The sequence below is a fragment of the Melanerpes formicivorus genome, unplaced genomic scaffold, assembly GCF_026170545.1.
Source record: "Melanerpes formicivorus ecotype bairdi unplaced genomic scaffold, bMelFor1.0.p_v2 SCAF_26, whole genome shotgun sequence".
Classification (NCBI taxonomy): Eukaryota; Metazoa; Chordata; class Aves; order Piciformes; family Picidae; genus Melanerpes; species Melanerpes formicivorus.
In genome coordinates, this window is record NW_027142378.1 from 10140061 (window position 1) to 10167393 (window position 27333).

The window sequence follows — 27333 nt, forward strand, 5'->3', positions numbered from 1 at the left end:
CCCCAGCTGCCCTACCCAACCTGAGTGCCAGGTAAAAGAGCTGAAGCTGAAGTGATGAGCAGTCAATGCCTTTATTAAAACTACACCACTTGAAGATGATAAACAGTTGGGTTTACATTTCTGAGCGAATCACTGGCCTAATGGGAATGGAGTTGTTGGGCTCAACAAGACCAGCTGGGTCTGGTTGATGTGCTGGAGCCTCAGCTCTGTCCTGCAGGAGGCAGGCAGGCAGCAAGCCAGCCCCTGGCTCTGGCCTTGCCCCCAAGCCAGCTGCCAGCAGCAAGCAGCAGTGGTGGCTGGAATGTGCAGGTTGCTCTCCAGAGCCAAGTGGAGAAGTGTTTCTCTTCTGTCAGTGCAATAAATACAAATGCATCAAACATAACTGAAGTGGCACAGTTAGCTTGTGAGTATCTTGGGTCAGAAACCTCAGGGGACGACCAGGCTACAGCAGAAGGATCTGGGTACAAGACAGCTGCAGTCTGCTCTGCAGCCAGGAGGAGCCTGCACGAACTCGGACGCATGCTGAGCGGTGGATGCTACGCTGCACAGCCCTGGACAGATCCTTCAGGCAGCACAAGTCACTCTCAGGACTACTGACTACACCTACAGCACCTGGTAGTGTCTGTACAGACTGCCAGGGGGCAGCCAGACACCACAGAGTCGGCACAGGACCCCCACGGAGGCACAGCCAGCCCCTGTGCTAGCCCCAGGCAGGGCAAGGCCATCCCCAGATGTCCATCTCCTCCTCTCCACCTCAGCCTCCTGGGCAGCGTGCTCCACCCGTGGCTGTGAGATGGGCTGAGAAGTGCTACTGCACCTGGGAGGCACAGAGCACAGAAGGGAAGTCTGGGATGTCCCTCCCCCATCTATTTTTTTGCACCAAGAACTGCATACCACTGCCTGCTTTTAACTGCAGAGGAACAGTGTAGCCCTCCAGGGAGAGGAAAACCTAACCAGAGTAAAACTAGTGGAGGGAACAAAAAAACCCAAGGGAAAGCTTGTCCCTCCCACCCAAAAGGAAGCACAGGTCTGTCTGAGTGTGTAGGGGGAGAATGGAAGACATCCCTCCCCCCATCCTGGGCCTGTGTTGATGGAAGAGGCAGCTCAAACCAAAAGTAACAGCACACTTGCTGGCTTAAACTCCCAAATTTGCAACTCCTCTACTTCAAATCACTCCAGTCCTAATAAGAAGTGCATGTGAGGAAGGGCAGGAGATCCACAGGGAGCAAGAAACGATGTGCAGAGGGGAAAAGATAAGAGGGCACCAACCTTTTCCATCAAAGTGAGGGCTGAAAGGGAAGAATAAATTAAAGGGGGGAGGGGAGGGGAAGCAAATCTTCAGTTTTATTTCCAGATGACTGTAATTAGCTCAACACTTGCACCACAGTGTGGCAGAGAGAGGCTGAATAAAAACAGCTCTCCCTGCCTGGATCTCCCAGTTAGCCAAAGGCAAAAAAAGGGAAAGACAAAGACATTGGTTTCCTAGAAAGAGACCACCTCAAACCCAAGAGCTGTGGTACTGGAGACAGGGCCAAAGCCATTCACCTAGCAGTGAGTCTCTACACGATCCAGAAACCCCAACAGCAGCAGCGCTTTAGAAGTGAAAGAGCCACCCTCGGTCAGGGCCTCGGAGCGTCTGCCCCCAGGGGCACCACGCTGGATTGTCCAGGCTCTGTTGTGCTTGCAGGGTTTGGTGCTAGCTCCTGGGCTGTCCTCATCCCTTCACCCATGTCAGGCAAAAAAAGCCAAACCAAGAAGCAGCCAACGACTTCTTTCTTCTACCCTCGCAGGCGCTGAGGCCGGGAGCTGGAGTTGCCACGGGTACACAGCAGGAGCGGCGCGGGAATCCCTGACCTCCTTCGGTGCCAGGGGCGGAAGAATGGCAGACTGACCCACAGGGGGGAGGGGGGAGGAGCAGAGGGAGAGAGAGGAAGGAAAGGAAGGAGAAACCTCTGTGCTGCCAAGCAGCCAGGCTTCAGTGCTGATGCTCGTGTTCAGACTTTCCCAGGAATTCCCTAGGGGAGGAAAGGGCAGAGAGTGACTCCGGGCTCCGCCCTGCCGCCTGCTCCAGCCCTCCCCCGGCGCCGCGCAGCCCTCCAGCTGCCGCAGCGGCACCCAGCTTTGCCCTTGCCCAGCAGAGCCTCGCACCAGAAGAGGCAGGCAGAAGTAACTGCTCTGCAAGCAGCTCCTCCAGAGCCTCCAGCTCACAGCAGAGATGAGCTACGGGGGAATGCTCCCAGCCGTCTGTGGCTCCCCTTCCCGAAAGCCGTTAGCAGGGACGTCGAGAGTGCCGGCCGCGCTAAGCCAGCCCGAGCATCTCGCCCACTCTGGAGACCAAAGGGGTTTGCCAAAGATCTGCCTGGTGAGACACTTCTCTTGCTCCCAGGCAGGTGTCAGAGTGTGCCCCCACGCCCCCCCTCCTCCCCAGAGGCAGAGGAGCCCCCGGGAGCTGCGCTGTTACCGCAGTATTCGAGGTAGCTCTGGACTCCTGTAGATGTACTTGTGCAGGTAGCCCAGGTCTGTGTGGAACGGCACGAACTGCACCTTGTAGTCTCGGAAGCTCCGGGATGTCGCAGCGATGTTGTAAAGCTGGGGTCAGAGGGAGGCAGGTGAGGGACATGCAGCACTCCAAAGCAGCTACCTCTGCCCAGTCAGGCTGGGTTATGGGCCCTGGCCTGATCAGCTCTGCTTCATTGGAATCACAGAATGGTCTGGGCTGGGAGGAACCTCCCAGGGTCACCCAGGCCAGCCCCCTCTGCAGTAAGCAGGGCTGTCCTCAACTACATCAGGCTGCCCAGAGCCCTGTCAAGCCTCAAGGATGGGGCCCCAGCCACCTCCCTGGGCAAACTGTTCCAGTGTTCCACTACCCTCATGGTGCAAAACTTGTTCCCAAGATCCAATCTAAATCTCCCCTTCTCTGGTTTGAAACCCTTTGCCCTCATCCTATCACTGCAGGCCTTTGTACACAGTCTGTCTCCAGCCTTGCAGCCCACCCTGGGGAAGGTTGTTATTAGGTCTCCCCAGAGCTTCCTCTTCTCCAGGCTGAACAACCCCAGCTCCCTCAGCCTGTCTTCATAGCAGAGCTGCTCCAACCCCCTGATCATTTTCATGGCCCCCTGGACCCTCTCTGTCAGGTCCATGTCCCTCCTGTGCTGAGGGCTCCAGACCTGGATGCAGTACTCCAGGTGAGGTCTCACCAGAGCAAAATAAAGTGGCAGAATCAACTCCAACACCACCTAAGACACACCTTAGGACTTTTGCCTTCCAAAGCTCTCACAAGAATTACTAATGCACTTGCCAGTCAACTTGCAGCAGTCCTTGCAAAACAGATGCTCTAATACCCTGTAATTTTCCTTTTTGCCTCAAGATCCCTTCATCTGCTTGGTAATAGGAAAAAAAAAAGAGGGGAAACTGGTCCAGAGTGGTTTGCTTTATGCTTTCCCTCAGGCTGGAGCAAGGAAGGGATTGAGGGGAGAGCTTTTTGCTCTCTACAGCTCCCTGCAAAGAGGTTGGAGCCATGTGGGTATTAGTCTCTTCTCCCTAGTAACAAGTGACAGGACAAGAGCAAATGACCAGGGGAGGTTTAGGTTGGATATCAGAAGAATTCTCTTCACTGCAAAGGGTTCTCCAAGACTGGCACAGGCTCCCCTGGGAGGTGGCTGAATCCCCAGCCCTGGAGGTGTTTCCAAGAGGCAGAGATGTGGTGCTGAGGGAGATGGTTTAGCCCCAGCCTTGGCAGAGTTAAGGGAGTGGCTGACTCTCAGAAAGGTCTTCTCCAACCAAAGTGATTCTATCCCACAGCCCTTCTAGTCCCCCTGGCCTGTTTGTGCACACACTCTCCCAGTGCTGCCTTTCTGCCTGGCTGGGCTGTGAGCCTGCCCACACCAGCTCCCCCTGGCAGATGCGTTCGCAGGCCCCCGTCCGTACCTTCTTTCCGAGGTGAAACGGTACCACTGGGTCATCCTCAGCATGGAGGATGAGCAGGGAGCAGGAGATGTACTTCACACTGGAAGAGAGACAACCATGTCAGGAAGGCTCAGAGCACTCACTCCCACCACCACCAGGAATTCCCCACACCAATGTGTCTTTGCCTGCGGTTCAGACCTTCAAATCACCGTTAACCTGACCTGTGGAAGAGGTGCCACTGAAAGGCATCCTGTGTGAAAGCTACCTCTGTTTCCACCAGAGAAAGGTTGCTCACCCCACTAAAAAGCAGCACCCCCCAAGGCCTGCTTTGGTTTCAGTACTGGAAACCAAACTCACAAAGGCTTGAATGAAAGGCTCCAGTGAAGAACAGACAATGGTACAGCACACAGGGGTGGCTTAGAGAAATGCACTGCAGAGAACCCTTCCATGTCCCAGTGCTCCCAGTAAATGTGGAGCCTACACTTGAACAGCAGAAATCACATGGACCAAATTAGCACAGCCCTGAGTGGGCTCTGTGCTCTCTCTGTTCTATCTGCCCTTGTCAAGAATAATGGAAAAGGAAAGGGCTCCCCAGTGCAAAGCCTGTGTTGCACCCAGGGCTACCAGAGCAACTGAAATCCCCTCAGCAGCTATAATCACAGAATCACCAAGGCTGGAAGAGACCTCACAGATCATCAAGTCCAACCTGTCACCACAGACCTCATGACAAGACCATGGCACCAAGTGCCACATCCAATCCCCTCTTGAACACCTCCAGGGATGGGGACTCCACCACCTCCCTGGGCAGCACATTCCAATGGTGATTGACTCTCTCTGGGAAGAACTTTCTCCTCACCTCCAGCCTAAACTTCCCCTGGCACAGCTTGAGACTGTGTCCTCTTGTTCGGGTGCTGGTTGCTTGAGGGAAGAGACCAACCCCTTCCTGGCTACAACCACCTTTCAGGTAGTTGTAGAGAGCAATGAGGTCTCCCCTGAGCCTCCTCTTCTCCAGGCTAAGCAACCCCAGCTCCCTCAGCCTCTCCTCACAGGGCTGTGCTCAAGGCCTCTCCTCAGCCTTGTTGCCCTTCTCTGGACACCTTCAAGTCTCTCAATGTCCTTCTTAAACTGAGGGGTCCAGAACTGGACACAGGACTCAAGGTGTGGCCTAACCAGCACTGAGCACAGGGCACAATGACTTCCCTGCTCCTGCTGGCCACACTACTTTTGATGCAGGCCAGGATGCCCTTGGCCTTCTTGGCCACCTGGGCACACTGCTGGCTCATGTTTAGGCAGCTGTCAATCAGCACCCCCAGGTCCCTCTCTGTTTCCACAAACCAGAACAACACCTCCACCCCAGCCAACCAACCTACAAACCACCCCCTCAACCCAAACCCCAACCAACAACCCCCCAAAAAGCCCAGCCCAAACCAACAAAGCAAATTCCCAACCCCACCAACCCCAATGAACCAAACCCTCCCAACCCTCCTGCAAACCAAAACATCAAACAACAAAAATCCAACCCCCAAAAGGAAAAAAAATCAAACAAAACCCTCCAAACATACAAAAAAAACCCCAAACAAAAGCCCCCAAACTAATCCCAAACAAATGATTAACCCCCAAAGCAAGCAAATAAATCCCAAACAGAGAAGGTCAACCTCAGGCAAGCCAACCAAAAAATGAAGCCCTGAAGCAACCAACCCAAGCCAAGCCAAGCCAAGCCAAACCAACCCAAGCCAAGCCAACCCAAGCCAAGCCATGGCTGAAACCCCAGCCAAGAGGGAACTCACTTCTCATCATTTGCAAATTTAATCCCACTTGTGGTGATGGGGTCAAGGAAGAACCAGTCAAAGCCAGGGAAGTATCTGTAGATCTGAGGAGACAAACTGGCATTGGTGGCAGGCAGCAGCAGGACAGTTCACTAACAGCAGTCATGGGGCAGGCAGCTGCCAGCCCTGTAACACCCTGCTGGCTGTGCCCTCTGCAGTCAGATGGGCAAGGTTTCCACCTGCATTGTTCTCCCTCTCCTGTTGCAGCCCCATCCACTCAACCTGCTCAGAAACAGGCACTCTGCACTCTGGGTGCTTGTATGGTCAAGTCTCCACTTACCATGCTGCTGCTGACAGCAGTCAGGGAAGGGCAACTCACAGCCCAGCTGCACCCAGCACTCAGGGACTTGCTGGTCTCTGAGGTCTTTTCCAACCTTATTGATTCTGTGATTCTACTTGGGCTGGGGATCTCCTCAGTTCAGAGTCAGCTGGCAGCCATGCCAGATGGAAGAGTTGGCCACAAGAGAGTGACCTCACCAAGGAAACCAGGCAGGCAGACAGGGTAGTGACCAAGACAAGCTCAGCTTTGCCATCACTTTGCTTACAGCCCACAGAACACCCCCCTGCTGCAGAGAAGCTACAGCAGGAGAGCAGGCTGCCCACTGCTGAGAGCAGTCTTCTTCCCCTCCCTTGAAGTTTGAGGAAGGGAAGAAGATTCAGACTGGATATTAGGAAGAAATTCTTTCCAGAGAGGGTGGTGAGGCACTGGAACAGGTTGTCCAGGGAGGCTGTGGATGCCTCCTCCCTGGAGGTGTTCAAGGCCAGGCTGGATGTGGCTTTGAGCAATCTTTTCTAGTGGAAGGTGTGCCTGACCATAGCAGGGGAGTTGGACCTAGATGATCTTTAGGGTCCCTTCCAACCCAAGCCATTCTGTGAGTGCCTTACTGCCCTTGCTGCTCCCAGTCAGTGTCTTCGAGCAGGCTGCTTCCAGGGCTCTGGTGCTGCTCATTGTTTTGGTGTTCCCAGGAGCTGCCTCAAGTACCACTGCTGCCCCAGGAGCCATGCAGTTAGCTCAGCTACAGCACTTCTGCAGGCTCATTTCTCAGCAAACCCACACTGCCATGGCACTGGTGTGACAGCCAGAGTGTACTTGCCACAGAGAAGGGATGACTTCGTGCCTCCTCCCTGATGTTGGTGAACGGAGATTCCAGGATCAAGGCATCCGGGGGCGTCTCTGAAAAGCCAAAGGCAACCTGCTGAGAGGCAGGGGTGCAGAGGGCCAGCAAGGTCAGGTGCTGCTCTCAGTGAGCCCCTGCCACCGTGGTGCACCCAGGACAGCCTTGTGACAGCCCCAGCCGTAAGTGGGAGTCTGGGAGAGCAGCAGGAGCTGGGCTGGGGGGGGGGAGCAGACTCACCCCTCTCGCAGAGGCGTCTCACCAGGTTTGTGGCCACCCTGGAAAGAAGAACAGAAACATCTGCTCTGGCACAGACCCTCTGCAAAGCACCAGGCTCTAAGTTGCAGAAGATGGCACAGAAGCACAACTCAGTTGCCACAATGTTGACCCCTCACACTGACTGAGGTCTGGGCAGCAGCCCACAAGGACTTGGGTTCCCACAGGGCCCCCATACCAAAGTGTCCCCAAGGGCAGCAGGTGCCTGCCCTTAGGGAAGTGAACAAGTCCAACAAAGGCAACAAAGCTGAAGGGTCTAGAGAAAAACTCTTATGATGACCAGCTGAGGGAACTGGGGTTGTTCAGTCTGGAGAAGTAAAGGCTGAGGGGAGACCTCACTGCTCTCTACAGCACCCCAAAAGGAGGCTGGAGTGAGGTGGGGTTGCTCTCTTCTCCCTAGTATCAGGTGATAGTTGAGAGGAAATGGCCTGAAGTCGTGCCAGGGGAGGGTTAGGTTGGATATGAGGAAAAATTTCTTCCTTGCAGGAGTGGTCAGGCACTGGAAGAGGCTGTCCAGGGAGGTGGTGCAGTCACCATCCCTGGAGGTGTTCAAGAAACCTGTGGCCATGGCACTTTGTACCACAGTTTAATGCTGTGGTGGTGTTAGGCAGAAGGTTGGACTCGATCTTAGAGGTCTTTTCCAACCCAACCAATCCTATGATTCTATCCTGAGGAAGCAGCACAGCATGTAGCCACTTGGAAGAGCCTCCAACAAGGTGGCTCTCAGGCTGCCAGCTCACATGCAGCAGTGTGACACAACCTGTTGCCCTCACACTACAAGGACTGACCAAGGAAGAGGGGATGCAAGGGTATGAGCAGAGGGGTGCTGTGTTCCAGGCATCTGATCCTCAAGGTCCCATGGTGACACTGCATGGAGCTTCCACAACTGGGTCAGGAAGCAGCAAAGTCTCCCCCCATGCAACACCCTAAGAGAATGGAGTGTCACAAAGGTGCTGAACCATCCAAGCATGGGGTATTTCCAAACCCTCAAGCTGCAGCCTGGCTCTGGTCACTGCACCACAGTCCCAGGCCACTCACTTTGCCAGCAGTTATGCAGAAAAGGATCCTGCACAAGGCAAAATCTAGAAGAGCTAAAGGAAAAGCCTTTGCCTTCTCTCAAAGCAGGATGTTTAGCATCACAGAAACAAAAGGGCACCTTCCTGTCCCAGCAGCACATTTGTAGGACAGCCAGGCAAGCTGCCATGGTCTCAGTTTAATCTGCACACAGCTCAGCTCAAAAGGGCTTCCCTGGCACAGGCTGCCCAAGGAGGTGGTGGAAGCCTCATGCCTGGAGGTGTTTGCAGCCAGGCTGGATGTGGCTGTGAGCAACCTGATCTGGTGTGAGGTGTCCCTGCCCATGGCAGGGGGGTTGGAACTAGATGATCCCTGAGGTCCCTTCCAACCCAGACTGTTCTATGACTCTATGATTCTATGACTTCTTGTGTATGCTTTCTGCTCCTCCACAAATCAAGGGGGGAAGAGCACATGCCTGTGTGCTGAGGACAACCCACCTCCAGACAGCAACAGAGAGGAAAGAAGCAAGAAAGGAAGGAAATAAGGAGCAGGCAAGGACACCTGGAACTTGGAACTTCCCTGTGCCAGGCATGACCATGTAAGCATCACAGATAGTCAGCAGTGTAGTCATGCAGGCATCTGTCTGCACAAGTACCAGCTCCTCATGGCTTGTTGGCCAGGACAGGAGGAAAACCTTTTGCAAGGGTAAGTGAACGTGGCTGGTCTGAGACACTCTGAGCTTCACCACAGGAACAGAGCAGCACAGCTCCACTTCCTCTGCCTTTAGTCAATCTGCATTATATTGTCCTAATTGTCCTTGTTTCAGTGTAACCTTCTGGGCAATGCAATCTCAGGATCAGTTCCTGCACACTGGAGCTTTTCTTGCTCTGTGGAGTGTGAAGTGGAAGCTACTCAGCAGCAATGACGCCACAGACTCCAAGCTAAACCAGCTTGGTGCCTACAGCAAGCAGCACCTACAGCCAAGGTTAGTATCATAGTATCATTCAGGGTTGGAAGGGACCACAGGGATCATCTAGTTCCAACCCCCCTGCCATGGGCAGGGACACCCCACACTAGATCAGCCTGGCCAGAGCCTCAGCCAGCCTGGCCTTAAACACCCCCAGGGACAGGGCCCCAACCACCTCCCTGGACAACCCATTCCAGGGCCTCACCACTCTCATGGTGAAGAACCTCCTCCTCACATCTAGCCTGAATCTCCCCACCTCCAGTGTTTAGTGCTTTCCAGAAGCTGCCAAATGCCACCAGGATGAGATACTTGCCCTGTGCCCAAGGAGTGTCCCCAGATGTAGACAGGGTTGTCTCCACTTCTTGCTTTTATCCAGTCGAAGACGTGCAGGGCGTCGTAGGTCATGCCCCTCTCCGACGGGCTACCCACTGAATCACCCCAGCCTGAAACACAGACAGCACTTGTCAGAATCACACAAACTGCTCACTAAAGCCAACCAGCTCCTCCCATGCAGCCCACCTTCCACTGCACAGGGACCTGGCACTGCAGCTCTGCCATCTGGGGCTGAAAGATCTCACTGAGACAGGCATCTAAACAAGGTCACTCCTGGCTGCCAAAGAACTTCTGTGGATTTAATCCACAACAGGAGCTGGATCTCAAACTCATCCACACTGCCAGGCTCTGTCCACTCAACCCAAGACACACACTGTGTTCCTTGCCCCTGTCTATCTGCAGCAGCAGGGCACCCAACCCTTAGCTGCTTCTGCATACAGATTTGGAAGTGGAGTCTCTAACAACAAAAGCATTGGATGCTTAGGGCCGAAACCCAAGCATGTGTCACAAAGCTGCTGCACATCAGCCTGATGTTCAATCAACACCCTGCAGCAATTTTCCACCCTCCTGATTGTCTGGGCTCTCACTGCAGCTCTACACATGTTATGCTAAGCAGCAAGCATCCCCCACCCCTTCTGATACCTAACAAACAGCTGCCAGCAGGACTGAAAATCAGGGCAGGCTCCTACCACTAAAACTCTCCCAGATGTTGCCTAGATCAAAATGCAACAGATTAATTTCTGTATCTCCAGTGGCATCACACTGCAGCAAATTGCTTAAATGCTAAGAAGGGATAAAACAAACAACAAAAAGAAGAGAGAGAGCAGCAGATGCTTGGCTGCTGCTGCTGGCACAGTTGCAAAGCAGTCCTGGCTTTTGCTGAGGGCACTACTAATTGTTAGCAAATCATTTACTCTGTCTTATCTCACCCACAAGCTTGTATAAAGGAGTGCAAGTTCAGTTCCCTGTCTGAGCTCAGGAGAGTCAGCCAGATAATGACCAAAGCAGCCTGCAGAGGTGCAGCTGGAGGATGCTTTAACTGGATGCCGTGGCAGTACACGTGCCCAGGCCGCCCTCTGCTCCTCAGCTTCCAAAGCAATCGACCCTGTGTGTGAGTCCACTGAGCTCCTGAGGGTGGAGACTCCCTTTACACAAAGAGTCCCATGGAAAATACCAGGAGTAAAGGGTACAAGTTCTTCCAGTTGGAATCCAGAAGAAAACTTTCCCCCATGAGAACAGTGAGGCCTTGCAAACATCTCCCAAGGGGAGGGATGGATTCCCCTACGTTGTTCTGTGTTAAGGCTCAGCTTGAGGGGATGCTGGGCCAGCTCCTCTCAGCTACCACTATCACCTTGAAAGGCTGGACCAGATGATCCTTGGGGTCCCTTCCAACCTGGCATTCTGTGAGCTGCACATCAGGAAGCAGTGCTACATGAGGGCACTGGAAAGAAATTTTTGGATGTTCTTTGGATACCCATGAGGGAAAAAAAACCCAACAAGCAATACCCACATCTAATTAGCTGGAAACAAGCGTTTACTAACAGCCCTCCTGAGACTGAAGAGTAGAGTAACTTTGTTGCTCCTACAGAAAGAGCCATCTGAAAGTAGTTCAGAAGGAAAGCAGCTCACATACCTCGATAATCAAAGGTGACCACATGGTATCCAAGGGAGCTGAGAACCTGGAGGGCAGAGAAACAATGCAGGAACCCATCACAGAGACTTGCACAGCAGCCCTGCTCTTGGGGCAGGGATTGGATTTATCAGCTAAGCAGCCTGACAACTTACAGCTTTCTGGCACAGAGCTTTCCAAACACCAATCACCTCAGCTTGCTGGGTTTGCTCCATTTCTTTCCTGAGCTTCCTATCAGGCTATCCTAGGTGTTGATTCTTCCTTTAACAGCTTTGCCCTTAAGATTGATAAAGATCCTGTGACTGTTTGCCCCTGCAAACACTTTCAGGTTTTCAAGTGAAACAGCACAGCTGCATCATTGATGTTATTGTATTGGCCAAGTGTTAGCACAGCACACAGGAGCCCGTTTCAAGTTTAGAAGGCATCAATTTATGCATCCAAACCATGCATTGCCCTGGTGAGGCCACAGCTGGAATACTGTGTCCAGTTCTGGGCCTCTCAGCTCAAGAAGGACCTCAAGGAACTGTTTGAAAGAGTCCAGCACAGAGCCACAAAGATGACAGAGGGAATGGAACATCTGCCTGAGGTCATGAGGTCTGTGGCGACAGGTTGGACTCGATGATCTTTGAGGCCTCTTCCAACCTTAGTGATACTGAATCCTGAACATTAAGGGCTGAGGGAGCTGGGGCTCTTTAGCTTGGAGAAAAGGGGACTGAGAGATGACCTCATTCCTGTTTGTGAAGATGTGAAGGGCAGTGTCAGGAGGATGCAGCCAGGCTCTGCTCAGTGATGTCCAATGACAAGGGGCAGTGGGTGCAAGCTGGAGCAGAGGAGGTGCCATGTGAACACAAGGAAAACGTTTTTCACTGTGAGGGTGAACTCATGGCTTAGTGGCAGTAGCTTAGCAGAGGTGGGATTGGCAGCTCTAGGTGAGCTGTTGGAATGGATGATCTCAAAAGCCTCTTCCAGTGTCAACAGTTGTATCCTTCCATGGAGAGGAAGGTGCTGACCCATTTGCCATGGCATGCAGTGATGTTTGAGAAAGGTTCAAAGCTGCACCAGGTGAGACTTAGGGCATTAAGAAGCATTTCTTTGTTGAGAGGCTGGTCAAACACTGAAACAGGCTTCCTAGAGAGGTGGTTGATGCCCCAGGCCTGTCACAGTGTTTAAGAGGCATTTGGGCAATGCTTGAACTTTGTCAGCCCTGAAGTGATCAGGCAGTTGGCTTAGATGATCATTGTAGGTCCCTTCCAACTGCAAATACTCTGCTCTGTTCTGTGAAGGTGAGTATACAGAGGCTGATACCAAGAAGTAAAGCTCTTAAGTTAGTCTATGAGAATCATCATGGCTGGGATTCAATTCAAATTTCCTTCTTTTTCCCCTACAAACTGTGCTATTCCTGTGCTATTAGCTGGCTTGGAGCTGACAGTTAACAACAGCAAGCAGAAGACCTCTCAGATATCTTTTAACGTGGGGAAGTGTGCTCACAGCTTCCAGACCCCTTTCTCCCCAAACATGCCTCCTGTTCAGAGGAGACCTGGGCTGTAACAAGGTCTCCTCAAGCCTGTGCACATCTGCTGTGTTCATGCAACTGCCTGGGCAAGACATGCAGCCACTCACCTTGTACAGCTCCACACGGTGATCTCCTCCTCTGGCCAAAGTGATTCATGCAGAGAAGAGAAGAAAAAGGAACAGAAAACAACAAATCAAACCAAAGGCAACCCCACATGTGAACATTTAAGCTTCCAGAAACAGGGTGTCCCAATGGCCTCAAGCTTCCTGCTTAGCACAAACACACCAAACTTCAGGAACACCCAAACTGTTTTGTCACTGGCTTCGAGGAGACAGCAAGGCTATGCAGGACACAGTTCTGAGGTCAGCTTCTCCCTGGAAATCTCTTCTCACAGCAGGTAAACACAACCTTTTCAACTCACCCTGCTATCTGCCTTTTCCAAAGCCTGTCAGCTATCCAGAGCAGCCTGGCCTTGTTGGCTTTGCAGACTCTGCTCCTGCCACCCCTGCTGGCCCAGCCAGTAACCCCTGGTCTGCAAGGTGTGATGCTCTCAGCAGAACTCAACATGTCATTCCAAGGAGATGAAACCTTGGCTTTCCTCATCTGGCTCATAGAATGGTAGGGGTTGGAAAGGACCTCCAGAGATCACCAAGTCCACCCCCCCTGCAAAGCAGGACCACCTAGGGCACGTCACACAGAAATGCATCCAGGAAGGGTTTGAAGCTCTCTAGAAAAGGAGACTCCACAGCCTCTCTGGGGCAGAAAGGACAGATGCAGAAGACCAAACAGAGTTCTACACTGCAAATATGTCCAGTGAAAGAATCTGCTTTAAAGTTTTTGGGTCAGGTGAGACCTGGACAATGAAGTGGAGAATGAATGTGCCATTAGATGCTTTACAATACATCCACAACATGATGTGGCTGATTCACACTCAGACTTCAGACTTCCTTTGAGGTTAGAGTAGATTCTCTCCTGCACTCATATGAAAACTCCAAAACATTTAACCTGTGACTGGTTTGTGCAGCCTCTAAGCCAAAATGTCATGTTCCAGACCTTCCTTTAAGAACATGTGCATCTGGCCAGCCAAAAGCTGTCAGCTCCAACAGTACCACAAAATACCTAAGGAGGCCAAAACCACTCTGGGCAAAACTCAAGGGTTCAGTGTAAGTCAGTTTGAATCATACAAGTCTGAAGAAGAGGAACACTTGCTTGAGAGACTTGCAGTCTTTGAGGAGAAGGACTTGGGGGTGTCTGATGATGGAAAGTTCAAGATGAGCCAGCTGACAGTCCAGAAGGCAACTGTGTGCAGGGCTGCAGCAAAAGCAGGGTGACCAGCAGGACAAGGGAGGTGATGCTGCCTCTCTGCTCTGCTCTCATGAGACCCCACCTGGTGTACTGTGTCCAGTTCTGGTGCCCCAAACACAAGGGCATGGAACTGCTGTAGGGGGTTCAGAGGGACAGGCTGAGAGAGTTGGGGCTGTTCAGCCTCAAGAAGGTTCTAGGGAGACCTTATAGTATCCTTGCAGTATTGAGAAGAGCCTACAAGAAAGCTGGGGAAGGACTTTTCACAAGGGCTTGTAATGATAGGATGAGGGGGGATGGATTGAAGCTGGAACAGGGGAGATTTAGACTGGATTTTAAGAAGAAACTCTTTCCAGTGAGGGTGGTGAGGCACTGGAACAGGTTGCCCAGGGAGGCTGTGGATGCCTTCTCCCTGGAGTTGTTCATAGCCATGTTGGATAGGGCCTAGAGCAACCTGGTCTAGTGAAAGGTGTCCCTGCCATGGCAGGGGGGTTGGAACTAGGTGCTCTTTAGAGTCCCTTCTAACCCAAACCATTCTATTCTACAACTCTATGCAAAGTGACCCCTGACATGCACACACTGGTGCCTTTCCATGCCTTCCTCAAGGTACAACTGGATTTTTTTCCTATGGGAGCCAAGTAAATGCAACATTTTTGCTGCAGCCCCAGAGCAGTCAAGCAAAGCAGAAAGGCAAGGCAGTGCATTGTAGTTCTAGTTAATGCAGGCTGCACCACTGAAGCAGCCCTTTGACAAGAGGCTGAACATGCAGTGCAGCCACATACAGTAATAGACAACATTACAGCTGAAATAACAAAGCCATTTCACCCCCTCCAGCTTCTCCAGCACACAGTGTGTAAAGCAAAATGTGAAACACCTCATTGATCCACAGCTCAGCACTTCACCTCAGTGGCACTTTGGGGGAAGCCAAGAATTAAACCTAATCAATACACACATAACAGAGCTACTGGTCCCAGATGACCACCATTAAAGCTGCAGAACAGCTTCCATTAGTATCCTCTGCTACACCCAAGGCAGGAAGGGAAACAAAGCAAAGCACTATGTGAAAAAACAAACCCAAGAATGCAACAATTTGATGAAACCTTGCAATACAGCAGCACAAGGAAAACAAAGGTAATGCTAACCAACCCCATTGTTCCTCTGTCTGTGACCTTCTCTAGGTGATTCTGCTCTGGCAGGGGGGCTGGGCTCAAAATCCAGAGGTCCTTTCCAACCCCCACCATTCAGTGATACTAGTAAGACAAAAGAACTGAACTGAACTGAACTGAAGAGCTGCCTCATGCAGGATGTGTCAGTAAGAACATGATTTGGAGAAGCAGCCAGGAGGTCTCAGCCTGTGCTCATGGCTTTTCCCCTCTGTTTTCTACAGGGAGAACCCACCAGCTTCTTCAGCTGATACATGTGCTCAACTATGAAGTTAAAAATGCTCCTGTTAAAGCAGAGTGTCCTGAACATACCAAGCAGTGAAACAAGACCAGCACATTGCCTTCCTCTTTCCTTCTGATTTTCCTTCCTCAAAATGTGTTGACTGCTCAAAGAAGCTCCTGAAAGGAACTGGAAAGTGTCTTTAATGCACTTGCATCTTGGTGATGCCCAGTGATTGGACAAGTGGCAATGAGTGGAAGCTGAGGCATAGGAAGTTCCATGTGGACATGAGGAAGAATTTTTTCACTGTGAGGGGGACAGAGCACTGGAGCAGGCTGCCCAGCAGGGCTGTGGAGTCTCCCTCTCTGGAGACATTCAAACCCCACCTGGATGCATTCCTGTGTGATCTGCTCTAGGAAGGGGAGAGAGGAGTGAGTGAGTGGCTGTGAGAGGCTGAGCTGCCACCATGGCATCTCCCTGCAGTGAGCAAGGACATCTTCAACTAGATCTGACCTTTAATGTTTCTGGGGATGGGACATCTACCACCTCTCTGGGCAACCTGTGCCAGTGTTTCACCACCTCCAGTGGAAAAAATTCCTTCCTTGTAATCCAGCCTCCATTTCCCCTCTTTTAGTTCAAAACCATCAGCCTTCCTCCTGTCACCACAGACCCTGTTAAAAAGTCTGTCCACTTCTTTCTTAGCAATCTGTTGAAGCCAGGAAAACACAGCATGAAACAAAGCCAAGACTGTTCTGTGCCTCACCTTGTTCCTGCATTGCCATGCAAGTAAAGGATGACAGGATAGCTGGAGCCCAAAGCATCTTCAAACCACAACTGGTCCTTTCCTCGGGCATTCTTCCACAAGGCTGCAGGGACTGTGTGCCTGTATGCAGAAGGGAAAAGGGCATTGGCCTCTTGCTACTCAGTTTTCACTAACCAAAGCTTACACACCTCAAGCACACTCCTGATGAAAGTGTCATGATGAGCTGACCAATGGCCAAATTTAAGACACAGGGACTTGGCTTGTTTCTACATCTTCATCTCCATCGCTGTGGCCTTCAAAACTCAGGGCTGTGCAAGGCACCAAACTCCACAGGCTGACCCAAAGCACAATCACTGAACTTCCCACTGCTCTGGAGAAGGGAATCTCAACTGCTCAGCTTTGATGGCACTGAATTGCTTCAATTAACATACCTGCACACCATAAACAAGATTCAGAGAGAGGTCAGCAGGTATAACCCAAGTCAGCTGCTTGGGGGAAGGATGTTCTAAGTAAGAAGCACATCTGACTCCACAGACACTCTGAGGAAAAAGAGGGGCTCAGAGGCTGATGACTCTCTCTCATGTATTCTGTTTCCAAACACCAGCTTCCTGAAGGCAAAACATTTCAGGTGAAAAGGCTAGAATCGAGGCAAGAGGGCTGAGAGGGTCCAAAAAAGAAGGTGGGCATTTGATTTGGATCCTTACTCTAGGAGATGAACACTGAGAGCAAGTACATGCCCACAACCACCTCAAATTGGTGCTAAGGGGGCTGGCTTACAAATGCCAGAAGTAACTTCAGTACTCACAAACCATTCTCCTTGGAAGGAAGGCAAACTCCATCATCCACATCTTCCCTCCCCACCCCCAGATGGAAAGCTCAGAGGTCAAACCAGCCCAGGGGAAAAACAACACAAAAAGCCTACTTGCATGCATACAGCCAAGCAGACTGAGTTCTCAAGAAGTGAAAACACAAAGACATACAAAGCCCCAGGAACTGTAGGATTCAGAATTTCTCCAACTGCTCTTCCCCAAGACCTTTGAAAACTTGAGAACAAGACAGGCTGAGGACTTCATTTCAGAAACACACTGAACACAAGGCTTTGCACTGTCTGATGGTTTAGAGGCTAGCTGCCTTTAAAAACCTTGGAGTTACAGACCTCCAGGAGGTCCAGAGTGTCCAGGGGGTGGACCAGAAGGTGTATTTCATTCCCATACATCCTGCATCCCTATCAAACTGGCTGCAGGGTCACTTTTCTTCCCTTTTTTCCCTCCCTCTCTCCTCCCAGGGGGATGCACAGGCTGGGGAGGCCTGGTGTCAGCCTTGGCAATGCTGCCAGCTAGGCCTGGAGCAGCCTCACTGGGGCCTGGAGCTGCCAAGCTGAATTGTAGCTGCCTCACAATGGTGTGGTGTGAGGGGTGGAGAGGCACTGGGGTGGGGGGGCACAGAGGCCTGGGTTTGTTGGCCTGGTTTAGAGTGAGGTTTGTAAAAGCTCTGACACAATGAGCTTCTGTGTTAAGCCCAGACTATGGATTGTAGTGTGTTTGATATGCTTTGTACTGTGCTGTGTAGCCATGAACAGCATTTCCATTCAAACTTCCCAATCCTATCCAACCCTTTGTGTGAGCATTTTTCTCTTTTGCCCCTTTTGGAAGAGGTCAAAGAGCATCTGTCTCCCTCTGAGCATTACAGCAAGGCTCCAACCTCAGATGAAAAACCTGTCCCAAAAGATATCCAGACAAATGATGTGGACTTCTGAATTGCCACCACAAGCTTGGAAGTTCTCCTTCAGTGAAGACAGCACAGTGTGCTTGTATGGGAACTCTCAGCACTGTAATCTAAGCCTGCTCAGCAGCTTGGCAGGTAGAACTTGAATCATCCAAGTGAAGACACAAACCCTTCTTCATCAGCCTGCCCTGGAAAGGCTGAACCTTCAGCTTCTCAACATGTCTCTCACCAAAATTCACTTAAAGGGAAGGTACCAGCTCTATGCAGCAGGGTATCACTGGCCCAGCTCCCAAAGGTCACATACCCTCAAGGGGAGACAGAATCCCTGTACAGGTAACAAGTTACACACAGAGGATTCAGAACTCCAAGGACCACAGCTTACAGAGCTAAAAATGACTGCCTGCAACAAAGAACACTCCAGTCCCTCCACACCTCACATGGCCCATGTGTCACCTTCCTGCACTGGGAAGCACCTTTCACGTAGCTCAGGTGGTGTGAGAAGCTTTGTGACAATAACAGCACTTAATAACTATTCCTACATAGTTCCCAATGCTCAGAAAGCACAAGGGAAGATTCAAAGGCAGACCCAGGTGTTTGCTGCTCCTGCCCATGCATTCAAACTGCAGGCACCTCTTCACAGCTAGCTGTGGCTTTGAAATTTCTGGTGCTGAGAGAGAAGAGAGAGAGTGGTGATGCAGGAGTTGGTTTGAGCTGGTGAAGTGATAGGGGAAAGGCTGAAAGCAGAGCTTTTCAAACCAAAAGAAGCCCACAGCAGTGTTCTGAGCTTACCCTGGGCAACAAGGAGCATAAAATGACTTGCCCTTGCCTGGGATGGCAAAATGACAACTGATTCTGACACTGTCACTTGTTTGGTTGAGAGAGTAAACTCTGTGTTCTGTTCTCACCCACTCTCCAAACCCTGCATATGGATATTCTGCCTCCTACTCTAACACTTTGATGCTGTTTTTCCTGTCTTCCCCCACATTTGTTGTACACCAAAGGTAAAAAAATAATCCCCACAACACAGCTCCATTTGAACAGCAGTTGAATGACAAAAGCTCAAACTCCTTGGGTCCCATCTGATGCAGGATCTCTGTAGCAGTGCAGCCCTGGAACCTTTAGGATTCCAAATGCTGAAGTTTCTCTGAGTATACAGGTTGGCCAACTGCATTTCATGGTCTTGAGTTCAGACAGGCTTCAGACCTTCCCATACTTTTTAACATGCACACAGTCACTTGGCAGGGGAAAACACAAGCATCCACAAATCAGAGCAGGCAGTGGCCACTGTGTGCACAGCAAAAACACCAGACAGGCAACACTGGGAACAAAGAGAAGGACAAAGATGCACCACACACACTGCACAGAACAGGGTTCCTTACCAGACTCCTATGGTTACATCCTCCTCTGGCTGCAGATAATAGTTACAAGTGTGGTTTAAACCTTGATCCTGTGGTCTTTTCAAGTCAATGAAATATGGGACTCTCACTGAAATAAAAGTAAAGAAAAATCAAGAAGAAAAGAAGAAAGGCCTCTGAAACCTTCTCAGTTATCTTTACCTTACAAAACTGCTTTCCCAAGGCACTGAAGAGCTGTACCAGATGCTGTGCCTTAAAGATCCCCTAGTTCCAACCCCACTGCCATGGGTAGGGACACCTTCCACTAGACCAGGCTGCTCAAGGCCCCATCCAATCTGTCCTTGAACAATTCCAGGGAAGGGGCATCCATAAGGTCCCTGGGCAACCTGTTCCAGTGTCTCACCACCCTCACTGGAAGGAATTTCTTCCTAATCCCCAGTCTAAATCTGCTCTCTTCCAGCTTCAAGCCATTCCCCCTCATCCCAAGCACTTGTCAAAGTCCCTCCCCAGCTCTCCTGCATCCCCCTTCAGGTACTGTAAGACTACTATAAGGTCTCCCTGGATCCTTCTCTCCTCATACATAGAATACATACATAGAATAGACCAGGTTGGAAGAGACCTTCAAGATCATCGTGTCCAACCCATCAACCAATCCAACCCACCCAACCAACTAACCCATGGCACCAAGCACCCCATCAAGTCTCCTCCTGAACACCTCCAGTGATGGGGACTCCACCACCTCCCTGGGCAGCCCATTCCAGTGGGCAATCACTCTCTCTGTGGAGAACTCCCTCCTAACATCCAACCTAAACATCCCCTGGCACAGCCTGAGACTGTGTCCTCTTGTTCCGGTGCTGGCTGCATGGGACAAGAGACCAACCTCTGTCTGTCTACAACCTCCCTTCAGGGAGTCGTAGAGAGCAATAAGGTCTGCCCTGAGCCTCCTCTTCTCCAGGCTAAGCAACCCCAGCTCCCTCAGCCTCTCCTCACAGGGCTGTGTTCCAAACCCCTCCCCAACTTTGTTGCCCTTCTCTGGACTCCAGACTGAACAGCCCCCACTCCATAGGGAGGTGCTCCAGCCCTCTGAGCATCATTTCCACAGGAATAGAGTCACAAGTAAAACCTGACTGCCATTATATAAAGCAGTAGGAACAATGCCCCAGGGATATTAGAGCAAGGACAATTAGCTATGGGACAATCCGTTCAGTCACTTGGGAATTAGAGTTAGGAACTTCAGGGAGAACTAACAAAGACCTGCTAGGGCAAGCTAACAACTGGAATGATGTGAAAGCAAAAGATCTGGAGCTGGCCACTCTACCTTCCACAGCCAAAGGAAGATAGTTGTCAGAATTTAACTGCAAAATAGGAGTGAGGTTTAAAGACAGATCTAGATGGCAAAGATGTCTCTCTCATGCAGCAATGCTCCACCATTTTCAACCCTGTGGATTTTAGATGGGATATGAGGAAAAACATCTTTGCTGCAAGAGCAGTCAGGCATTGGCACAGGCTGCCCAGGGAGGTGGAGTCTCCATCCCTGGAGGTGCTCAAGAAACTGCGTGGCCATGGCACTTTGTGATGTGGTTTAATGGCCAGGGTGATGATGGGTTGAGGGTTGGACCTGATGTTAGAGGATTTTTCCCCCAACCTTAATGACTCTGTGCAAGTCGGTGCAGACAAACAAAAGATAAAGAAGCTCCTCCCCTTCACCCCTCACCCACCCCAACAGGCTGAGTCACTTACCAAAGTTAAGGAAGACCAGCTTAGCCTGAATAGCAGGGCAAAGTTTGACTAGAAATGGCACAGCTATGTACACTCCCAGCAGCCAGAGGAGCAGCTTCCGCAACCGAAACCATAATCCAGATCGCCTGCAGGGAGGGAAAACACAGACCTGAACTCAGCAGGACACAGGGCTCACAAGCACACAAAGCACCAGCTTGCAAGGCACCCTCAAAGGTCATCTTGTCCAACCCCTCTGAGGTCCCCAGGGACATCCTCACCTAGATCAGGTTGCTCAGAGCCTCATTAAGTTTGACCTTGAATGTCTCCAGGGATGGAGCCTCCACCACCTCCCTGGGCAGCATGTTCCAGGATTTCACCACTCTCACTGTGAAGAGCTTCCTCCTAATGTTCAACCTAAATCTGCCTGGCTCTAGTTTATAACCATTGCCCCTTGTCCTACACCACTACAAGCCCTTTTAAACAGTCCCTCCCCAGCCTTCCTGTAGGGTCCACTGCAGATATTGAAATGCAGCTCCAAGGTCCCCCCAGAGCCTTTTCTTCTCCAGGCTGAACAACCAGAACTCCCTTCCAGCCTGTCTTTGTAGGAGAGGTGCTCCAGGCCCACTGAGCATCTTTGTGGCCCTCCTCTGGACTCACTCCCAGGAGGTCCATGTCCTTCCTGTGTTGAGGACTCCAGAGCTGGACACTGTACTGCAAGTGACATCTCCCAAGAGCAGAGCAGAGGGAGAGAATTACTTCTCTCAATACGCTGGCCACGCTGGTTTGGATGTAACCCAGGGCATGTTTCACCCTTCTGGACTGCAAGTGCACACTGCTGGTTCACATCCAGTTTCTCACCTACCAGTACCCCCACAGGGTACTGGTAGGGCTGCTCTCAATCTCAGCCTCCCCCGAGATGTCCCTCCCAGCATCCCCAGGCTTGGCAGAGAAGCCATCAGACCCAGTGCAGGAACACAGAGAATCACAGAATTGCCTGGTGGAACATCTTCCTTATGAGGAGGGGCTGAGGGAGCTGGGGCTACTTAGCTTGGAGAGGAGGAGCCTGAGAGGTGACCTCATTCCTGTGTATAAAGATGTAAAGGGAGAGTGCCCAGAGGCTGGAGCCAGGCTCTGCTCAGTGATGCTCAGTGACAGGACAAGGGGCAGTGGGTGGAAGCTGAGGCATAGGAAGCTGCATGGAAACAGGAGGAAGAATTTTTTTCCCTGTGAGGGTGACAGAACACTGGAACAGGCTGCCCAGGGGGGCTGTGGAGTCTCCCTCTCTGGAGATATTCAAGACTCACCTGGATGTATTCCTGTGTGTCCTGGTATAGGAGATCCTGCTCTGGCAGAGGGCTCGGACTGGATGAGCTTTCAAGGTCCCATCCAACCCCTGTGATTCTGTGGTTGAAGAGACCTTAAGATCCTAGAGTCCAACCATAACCTAACATCTCATGCTGTGTGTGCTAGGTGCATTTGACAGCCTGGACACCTGCTGGTTAAACAGCCCCAAACTTTGAACACTTCCTGTAGCCTCAGTTGCATGAGAGAAGCAGAGGCAACCAAACTGTCAGCGGCTGATAGGCAGCTGAGAAAAAGGGAATAGAAACTCCCCTTTCGAACCACACTGCAACAAAAGCCTTTTCCTGCTGATCTCACAGATTAGAGGACCTTTAGAAATGCACAGCACGTGTTTGCCTGCGAGCTGCAGCCCGGCAGCACTTCCCCTTCCAGTCGCTCTCAGCCAGCTTGTGTTCCAGTCGATTTTCACAGTGGTTTGAGGAACTGCCTCCAGTGGGGCTGATCAAATTACACACTGCCTGGTGTGCAGGCTGCAGCAGACACCCTGCCTTCTGCAGCCAGCAGGATGCACACCTCTCAACACAGTCTCACAGTGTCACCAAGGTTAGAAGAGACCTCAAAGATCATCGAGTCCAACCTGTCACCACAGACCTCATGACTAAACCATGGCACCAAGTGCCACATCCAATCCCCTCTTGAACACCTCCAGGGATGGGGACTCCACCACCTCCCTGGGCAGCACATCCCAATGGCAAACAACTCTCTCTGGGAAGAACTTTCTCCTCACCTCCTGCCTAAACTTCCCCTGGCACAGCTTGAGGCTGTGTCCTCTTGTTCAGGTGCTGGTTGCCTGGAAGAAGAGACCAACCCCCTCCTAGCTACAACCTCCCTTCAGGTAGTTGTAGAGAGCAATGAGGTCTCCCCTGAGCCTCCTCTTCTCCAGGCTAAGCAACCCCAACTCCCTCAGCCTCTCCTCACAGGGCTGTGCTCAAGGCCTCTCCCCAGCCTTGTTGCCCTTCTCTGGACACCTTCAAGTGTCTCAATGTCCTCCTTAAACTGAGGGGCCCAGAACTGGACACAGGACTCAAGGTGTGGCCTAACCAATGCAGAGTACAGGGCACAATGACTTCCCTGCTCCTGCTGGCCACACTATTCCTAATGCAGGCCAGGATGCCATTGGCCCTCTTGGCCACCTGGGCTCACTCCCTGCAAAACACCCTGCAAAACAAAGTTTGCTCATAAAGCAGCCTGAAATTTCTTCTCTCTGGCACCACTCTTCATGACTCCAAACTGAGTTTGCCCCAACGACTTGTTTCTGGTCTCATGGAATCATGGGATGGTTTGGGTCAGAAGGGACCTTAAAGATCATCTAGTTCCAAGCCCCCTGCCATGGGCAGAGACACCCTCCATAAGACCAGGCTGATCAAGGCCCTGTCCAACCAGGCCTTGAAAACCTCCAGGAAGAGGCCATCCACAGCCTCCCTGGGCAGCCTGTTCCAGTGTCTCACCACCCCCACTGGAAAGAATTTCTTCCTAATACCCAGTTTAAAACTCCTCTCTTCCAGCTCAAATGCATTTCCTATTGTCCTATCACTACAAACATGCCAAAAATCCCTCCCCAGATAACCTCTAGGCCCCCTTCAGGTACTGCTCTGTCTCCCTGGAGCCATCCTTCTTCCAAGCTGAACAACTCCAACTCTGTGCAGCCCAGCCTGTCCTCACAGTATTTCTCCTAAATGGTGTTCAAGGGGGGGATTGGAGGTGGCACTTGGTGCCATGGTTTAGTAAGTCATGAGGCTTTGGGTGCCAGGTTGGACTTGATGGTCTCTGAGGTCTTTTCCAACCTTATTGATTCTGTGATACTCCGACGGGGGGAGAGCAAGCTACAGAAGAACCCCAAAGCAACCACACCAAAAAGACCAAACCAAAACCAAACAAACAAGATTTAAAAAGAACAACAAAAAAAAAACCCCAACCACCAAACCACCACCAAAGTATCACACAACAGATAGTTAAGCATTTTTCTTCCTCATACCAGACTTTGCTGCTTCCAAACCGTCACCGTGGATGCGGTACCACTCGTGCATGTAATGTGTGCATGCACATAAAGGGGCAGCAAATCTAATGGTCACAGACTCATGGAATTGTTTCAGCTGGAAAAGGCCTCCAAGATCATTCAGTCCAAGTGTGAAACTAACACCACCATGGCCATTAAACCATGGCACAAAGTGCCACAGCCGCTCGTTTCTTGAACGCCTCCAGGGATGGTGACTGTGCCACCTCCCCCCCGCAGCCTGTGCCAGTCCCTGAGCACTCTTGCAGGAAAGGAATCTTTCCTCATATCCAGCCTAAACCTCCCCTGGCACAATTTCAGGCCATTTCCTCTCTTTCTATCACCAAGGGAGAAGAGACCAACCACCCCCCACTCCAACCTCCTTTCAGGGAGCCAGAGGTCTTCCCTCAGCCTTCTCTTTTCCTGACTGAACAACCCCAGTCCCCTCAGCTGCTCCTCACCAGCCCTGCTCTCCATCAGCTTTGTTGCCCTTCTCTGGACAGGCTCCAGCACCTCAGTGTCTTTCCTGTAGTGAGGGGCCCAAAACTGAGCCCAGCATTTGAGGTGCAGCCTCACCAGTGCTGAGTGCAGAGGCACAATCACTTCCCTGCTCCTGCTGGCCACACCATTCCTGAGCCAGGCCAGGCTGCCGTTGGCCTTCTTGGCCGCCTGAGCACACTGCTGGCTCATGTTCAGCCGGCTGTTAACCAACACCCTCAGGTCCTTTTCTGCCTGGGCAGCTTTCCAGCCACTCTGCCCCAAGCCTGTTGCATTGCATGGGGTTGCTATGACCCAAGAGATCGAGCTGATTAACATTTCATGTGCAGAAACACTGAGGCCCTCAAGCCCCAGTGCAATCACGAACTAACATCCACGTAAACCCTTCAGGCAGCACAACTTCCTCTGCTCTTCAGCAAGTGTCTCAAGCAGGAATGAGATTGCACAGCACAGAGCAGCCAGCTCTCAGCACTGGGAGCTGCTGGCAGCTAAAAGCAGAGGTCAGTTTTTCCAAGAGGCATGGAATTATTCATCTCCCAATTGGTGAATGAGGAGCTGACACACTAAACCTCCCTCTCCACACTCATATTAAGAGGTTAATCACTGCCAGCTAGATGAAACTGTCAAGCAGAGAGCCTGGAAACCTCTTTTTAAAGCATTTCTACAACCAATACAAGTGATAAAATGGTTTTTAAGGGAAACCATTTGAGTAAATGCTTAGGTCACAGCGACACTGTATAAGGCAGGGTTGAATACACCACAGTGATGTTCTAAGTAAGATCACTGATCAGGAGCTCTGTGGTGTAAAGCTTTTCCCTTGGAGTAAACAATACCTGCCTTGCTAGGGACTAAAGGCTTGAAGAGGTGCTGAAAGACTGATGGTGGCTGGCTTGGGCTGGAAGTTCCCATCACAGCAGAACAAAGGGCTGTAAGGAGATGCCAAGGACATCCAGAGTTAAAGAAACAAGTACTTGTTAATGGAAGAAACTGATCAGCAAACCATGAACATGCAAAACTGTTGGGGGGGGCGTTCCTAATGACTGAACTTTACTCATTAGCATATCCCTGACCAGCAAGGCAAGGGAGGTGGTTCTCCCCCTCCATTCTCCTGAGACCTCAGTTTTGTGGCCTCTAACACAAGGGCATCGAACTGTTGGAGTGGGTCTAGAGGAGGCCACAAAGATGATCAGAGATCTGCAGTACCTCCCCTATGAGGACAGGCTGAGAGCTGGGGTTGTTCAGCATGGAGAAGAGAAGGCTCCAGGAAGATCTTACAGCAGCCTTCCAGTACCTGAAAGACACCACAGGAAAGCTGGGGAAAGACTTTTGACAAGGCTTGCAACGACAGGATGAAGGAGATTGGCTTTGAGCTAAAAGAGAGGAGATTTAGACTGGATATTAGGAAGAAATTCTTTCCAGTGAGGGTGGTGAGACACTGGAACAGGTTGCCCAGGGAAGTTGTGGATGCTCCCTTCCTGGAGGTGTTCAAGGTCAGGCTGGACAGGGCTTTGGTCAATGAGGTGTAGTGGAAGGTGTCCCTGCCCATGGCAGTGGGGCTGGAGGGGACCTTAAAGGGACCAAACCATTCTAATACTAAAAGCACACCACCCCTGGAACTGAGAAGCCCCTTACCTACAAAGACCAACCCCCGCTGGAGCATGCCTCATTCATTGTGTAGGTACTGCTGCTTTAACTGAAGGCAAAGGAGCTGCACACGAGTCAAGCAGTAGAACAAGAAGGGATATCCAGAGGATGTTCATGAGGCTTCCTTTTCTTAAGGAAACACTTCTTTACTTTTGAGGGTGCCTGGGCACTGGAACAGGCTGCCCAGAGAGGTTGTGAAGGGCTCCTTCTCTGGGGACTTTCACAGCGTGTCTGGGCACATTCCTGTGCAACCTGATCCCGGCACTAGCAAGGCTTCAGAGGTCCCTTCCAACCCCGACCATTCTGTGATCCTGTGAACTGAGCCAAGAGTGTGAAGCTCTGTAAGCAGGTAGAGCTAGCTCTGTGGAAATACAGCCAGCCCCTGGCTCTGCACCGCTCTGAGAGAACTGAAATCCCTCTGGCCTGCTGCACACCAGGTAACCGAGCCTGCTTTTGGGTAACACAGACAGAACTGGGATGGAAACGGTTTCATTGTGCAGCCTTCAAGATCTCAACAGCACCTGCAGCCCTAGATTGAAGGCAGAACTCTAGGGAAGAGGGTTTTTTTTTTCAGCATGGTGAAAAGAGAGAGACTAAAGTCCTCCTCAAGTGGTGACTGCTAGGCTACTCACAGAGAGCAGGCTGTCCTCCTCCTATCCATCCAAACCCTGCCTCTGCCACCTGCTAACAAGTACCAGTCTGTCTCCTCTCATGCAGGAACCACACTTTAGGCTTCAGAAGCATTGATCATTAAAGCTGATGCACTTTCATAGTATCATAGTATCATTCAGGGTTGGAAGGGACCACAAGGATCATCCAGTTCCAACCCCCCTGCCATGAGCAGGGACACCCCACACTAGATCAGCCTGGCCAGAGCCTCAGCCAGCCTGGCCTTAAACACCTCCAGGGACAGGGCCCCAACCACCTCCCTGCACAACCCATTCCAGGGCTTCACCACTCTCATGGGGAAGAACTTCCTCCTCATCTTCAGCCTGAATCTCCCCACCTC

General features: G+C 51.4%; 1 protein-coding gene across 1 annotated transcript in view; it reads right to left on the minus strand.

Annotated features, from left to right (window-relative positions):
- Positions 1 to 52: 52 nt before the first annotated feature.
- The window catches only part of ABHD12 (abhydrolase domain containing 12, lysophospholipase), a 54452-nt gene continuing 27171 nt past the window's right edge, over positions 53 to 27333 (minus strand). The window contains exons 2-13 of the mRNA XM_068153602.1: positions 20849 to 20973; positions 19133 to 19238; positions 16029 to 16148; positions 12688 to 12718; positions 11071 to 11116; positions 9418 to 9547; positions 7088 to 7125; positions 6827 to 6906; positions 5694 to 5776; positions 3928 to 4006; positions 2462 to 2589; positions 53 to 2015 (exon numbers count right to left, since the gene is read on the minus strand). Of these exons, the coding sequence (XP_068009703.1) occupies positions 1976 to 2015; positions 2462 to 2589; positions 3928 to 4006; positions 5694 to 5776; positions 6827 to 6906; positions 7088 to 7125; positions 9418 to 9547; positions 11071 to 11116; positions 12688 to 12718; positions 16029 to 16148; positions 19133 to 19238; positions 20849 to 20973 (1006 nt within the window). The 3' untranslated portion in view covers positions 53 to 1975. The remainder of the gene's footprint in view (positions 2016 to 2461; positions 2590 to 3927; positions 4007 to 5693; positions 5777 to 6826; positions 6907 to 7087; positions 7126 to 9417; positions 9548 to 11070; positions 11117 to 12687; positions 12719 to 16028; positions 16149 to 19132; positions 19239 to 20848; positions 20974 to 27333) is intronic.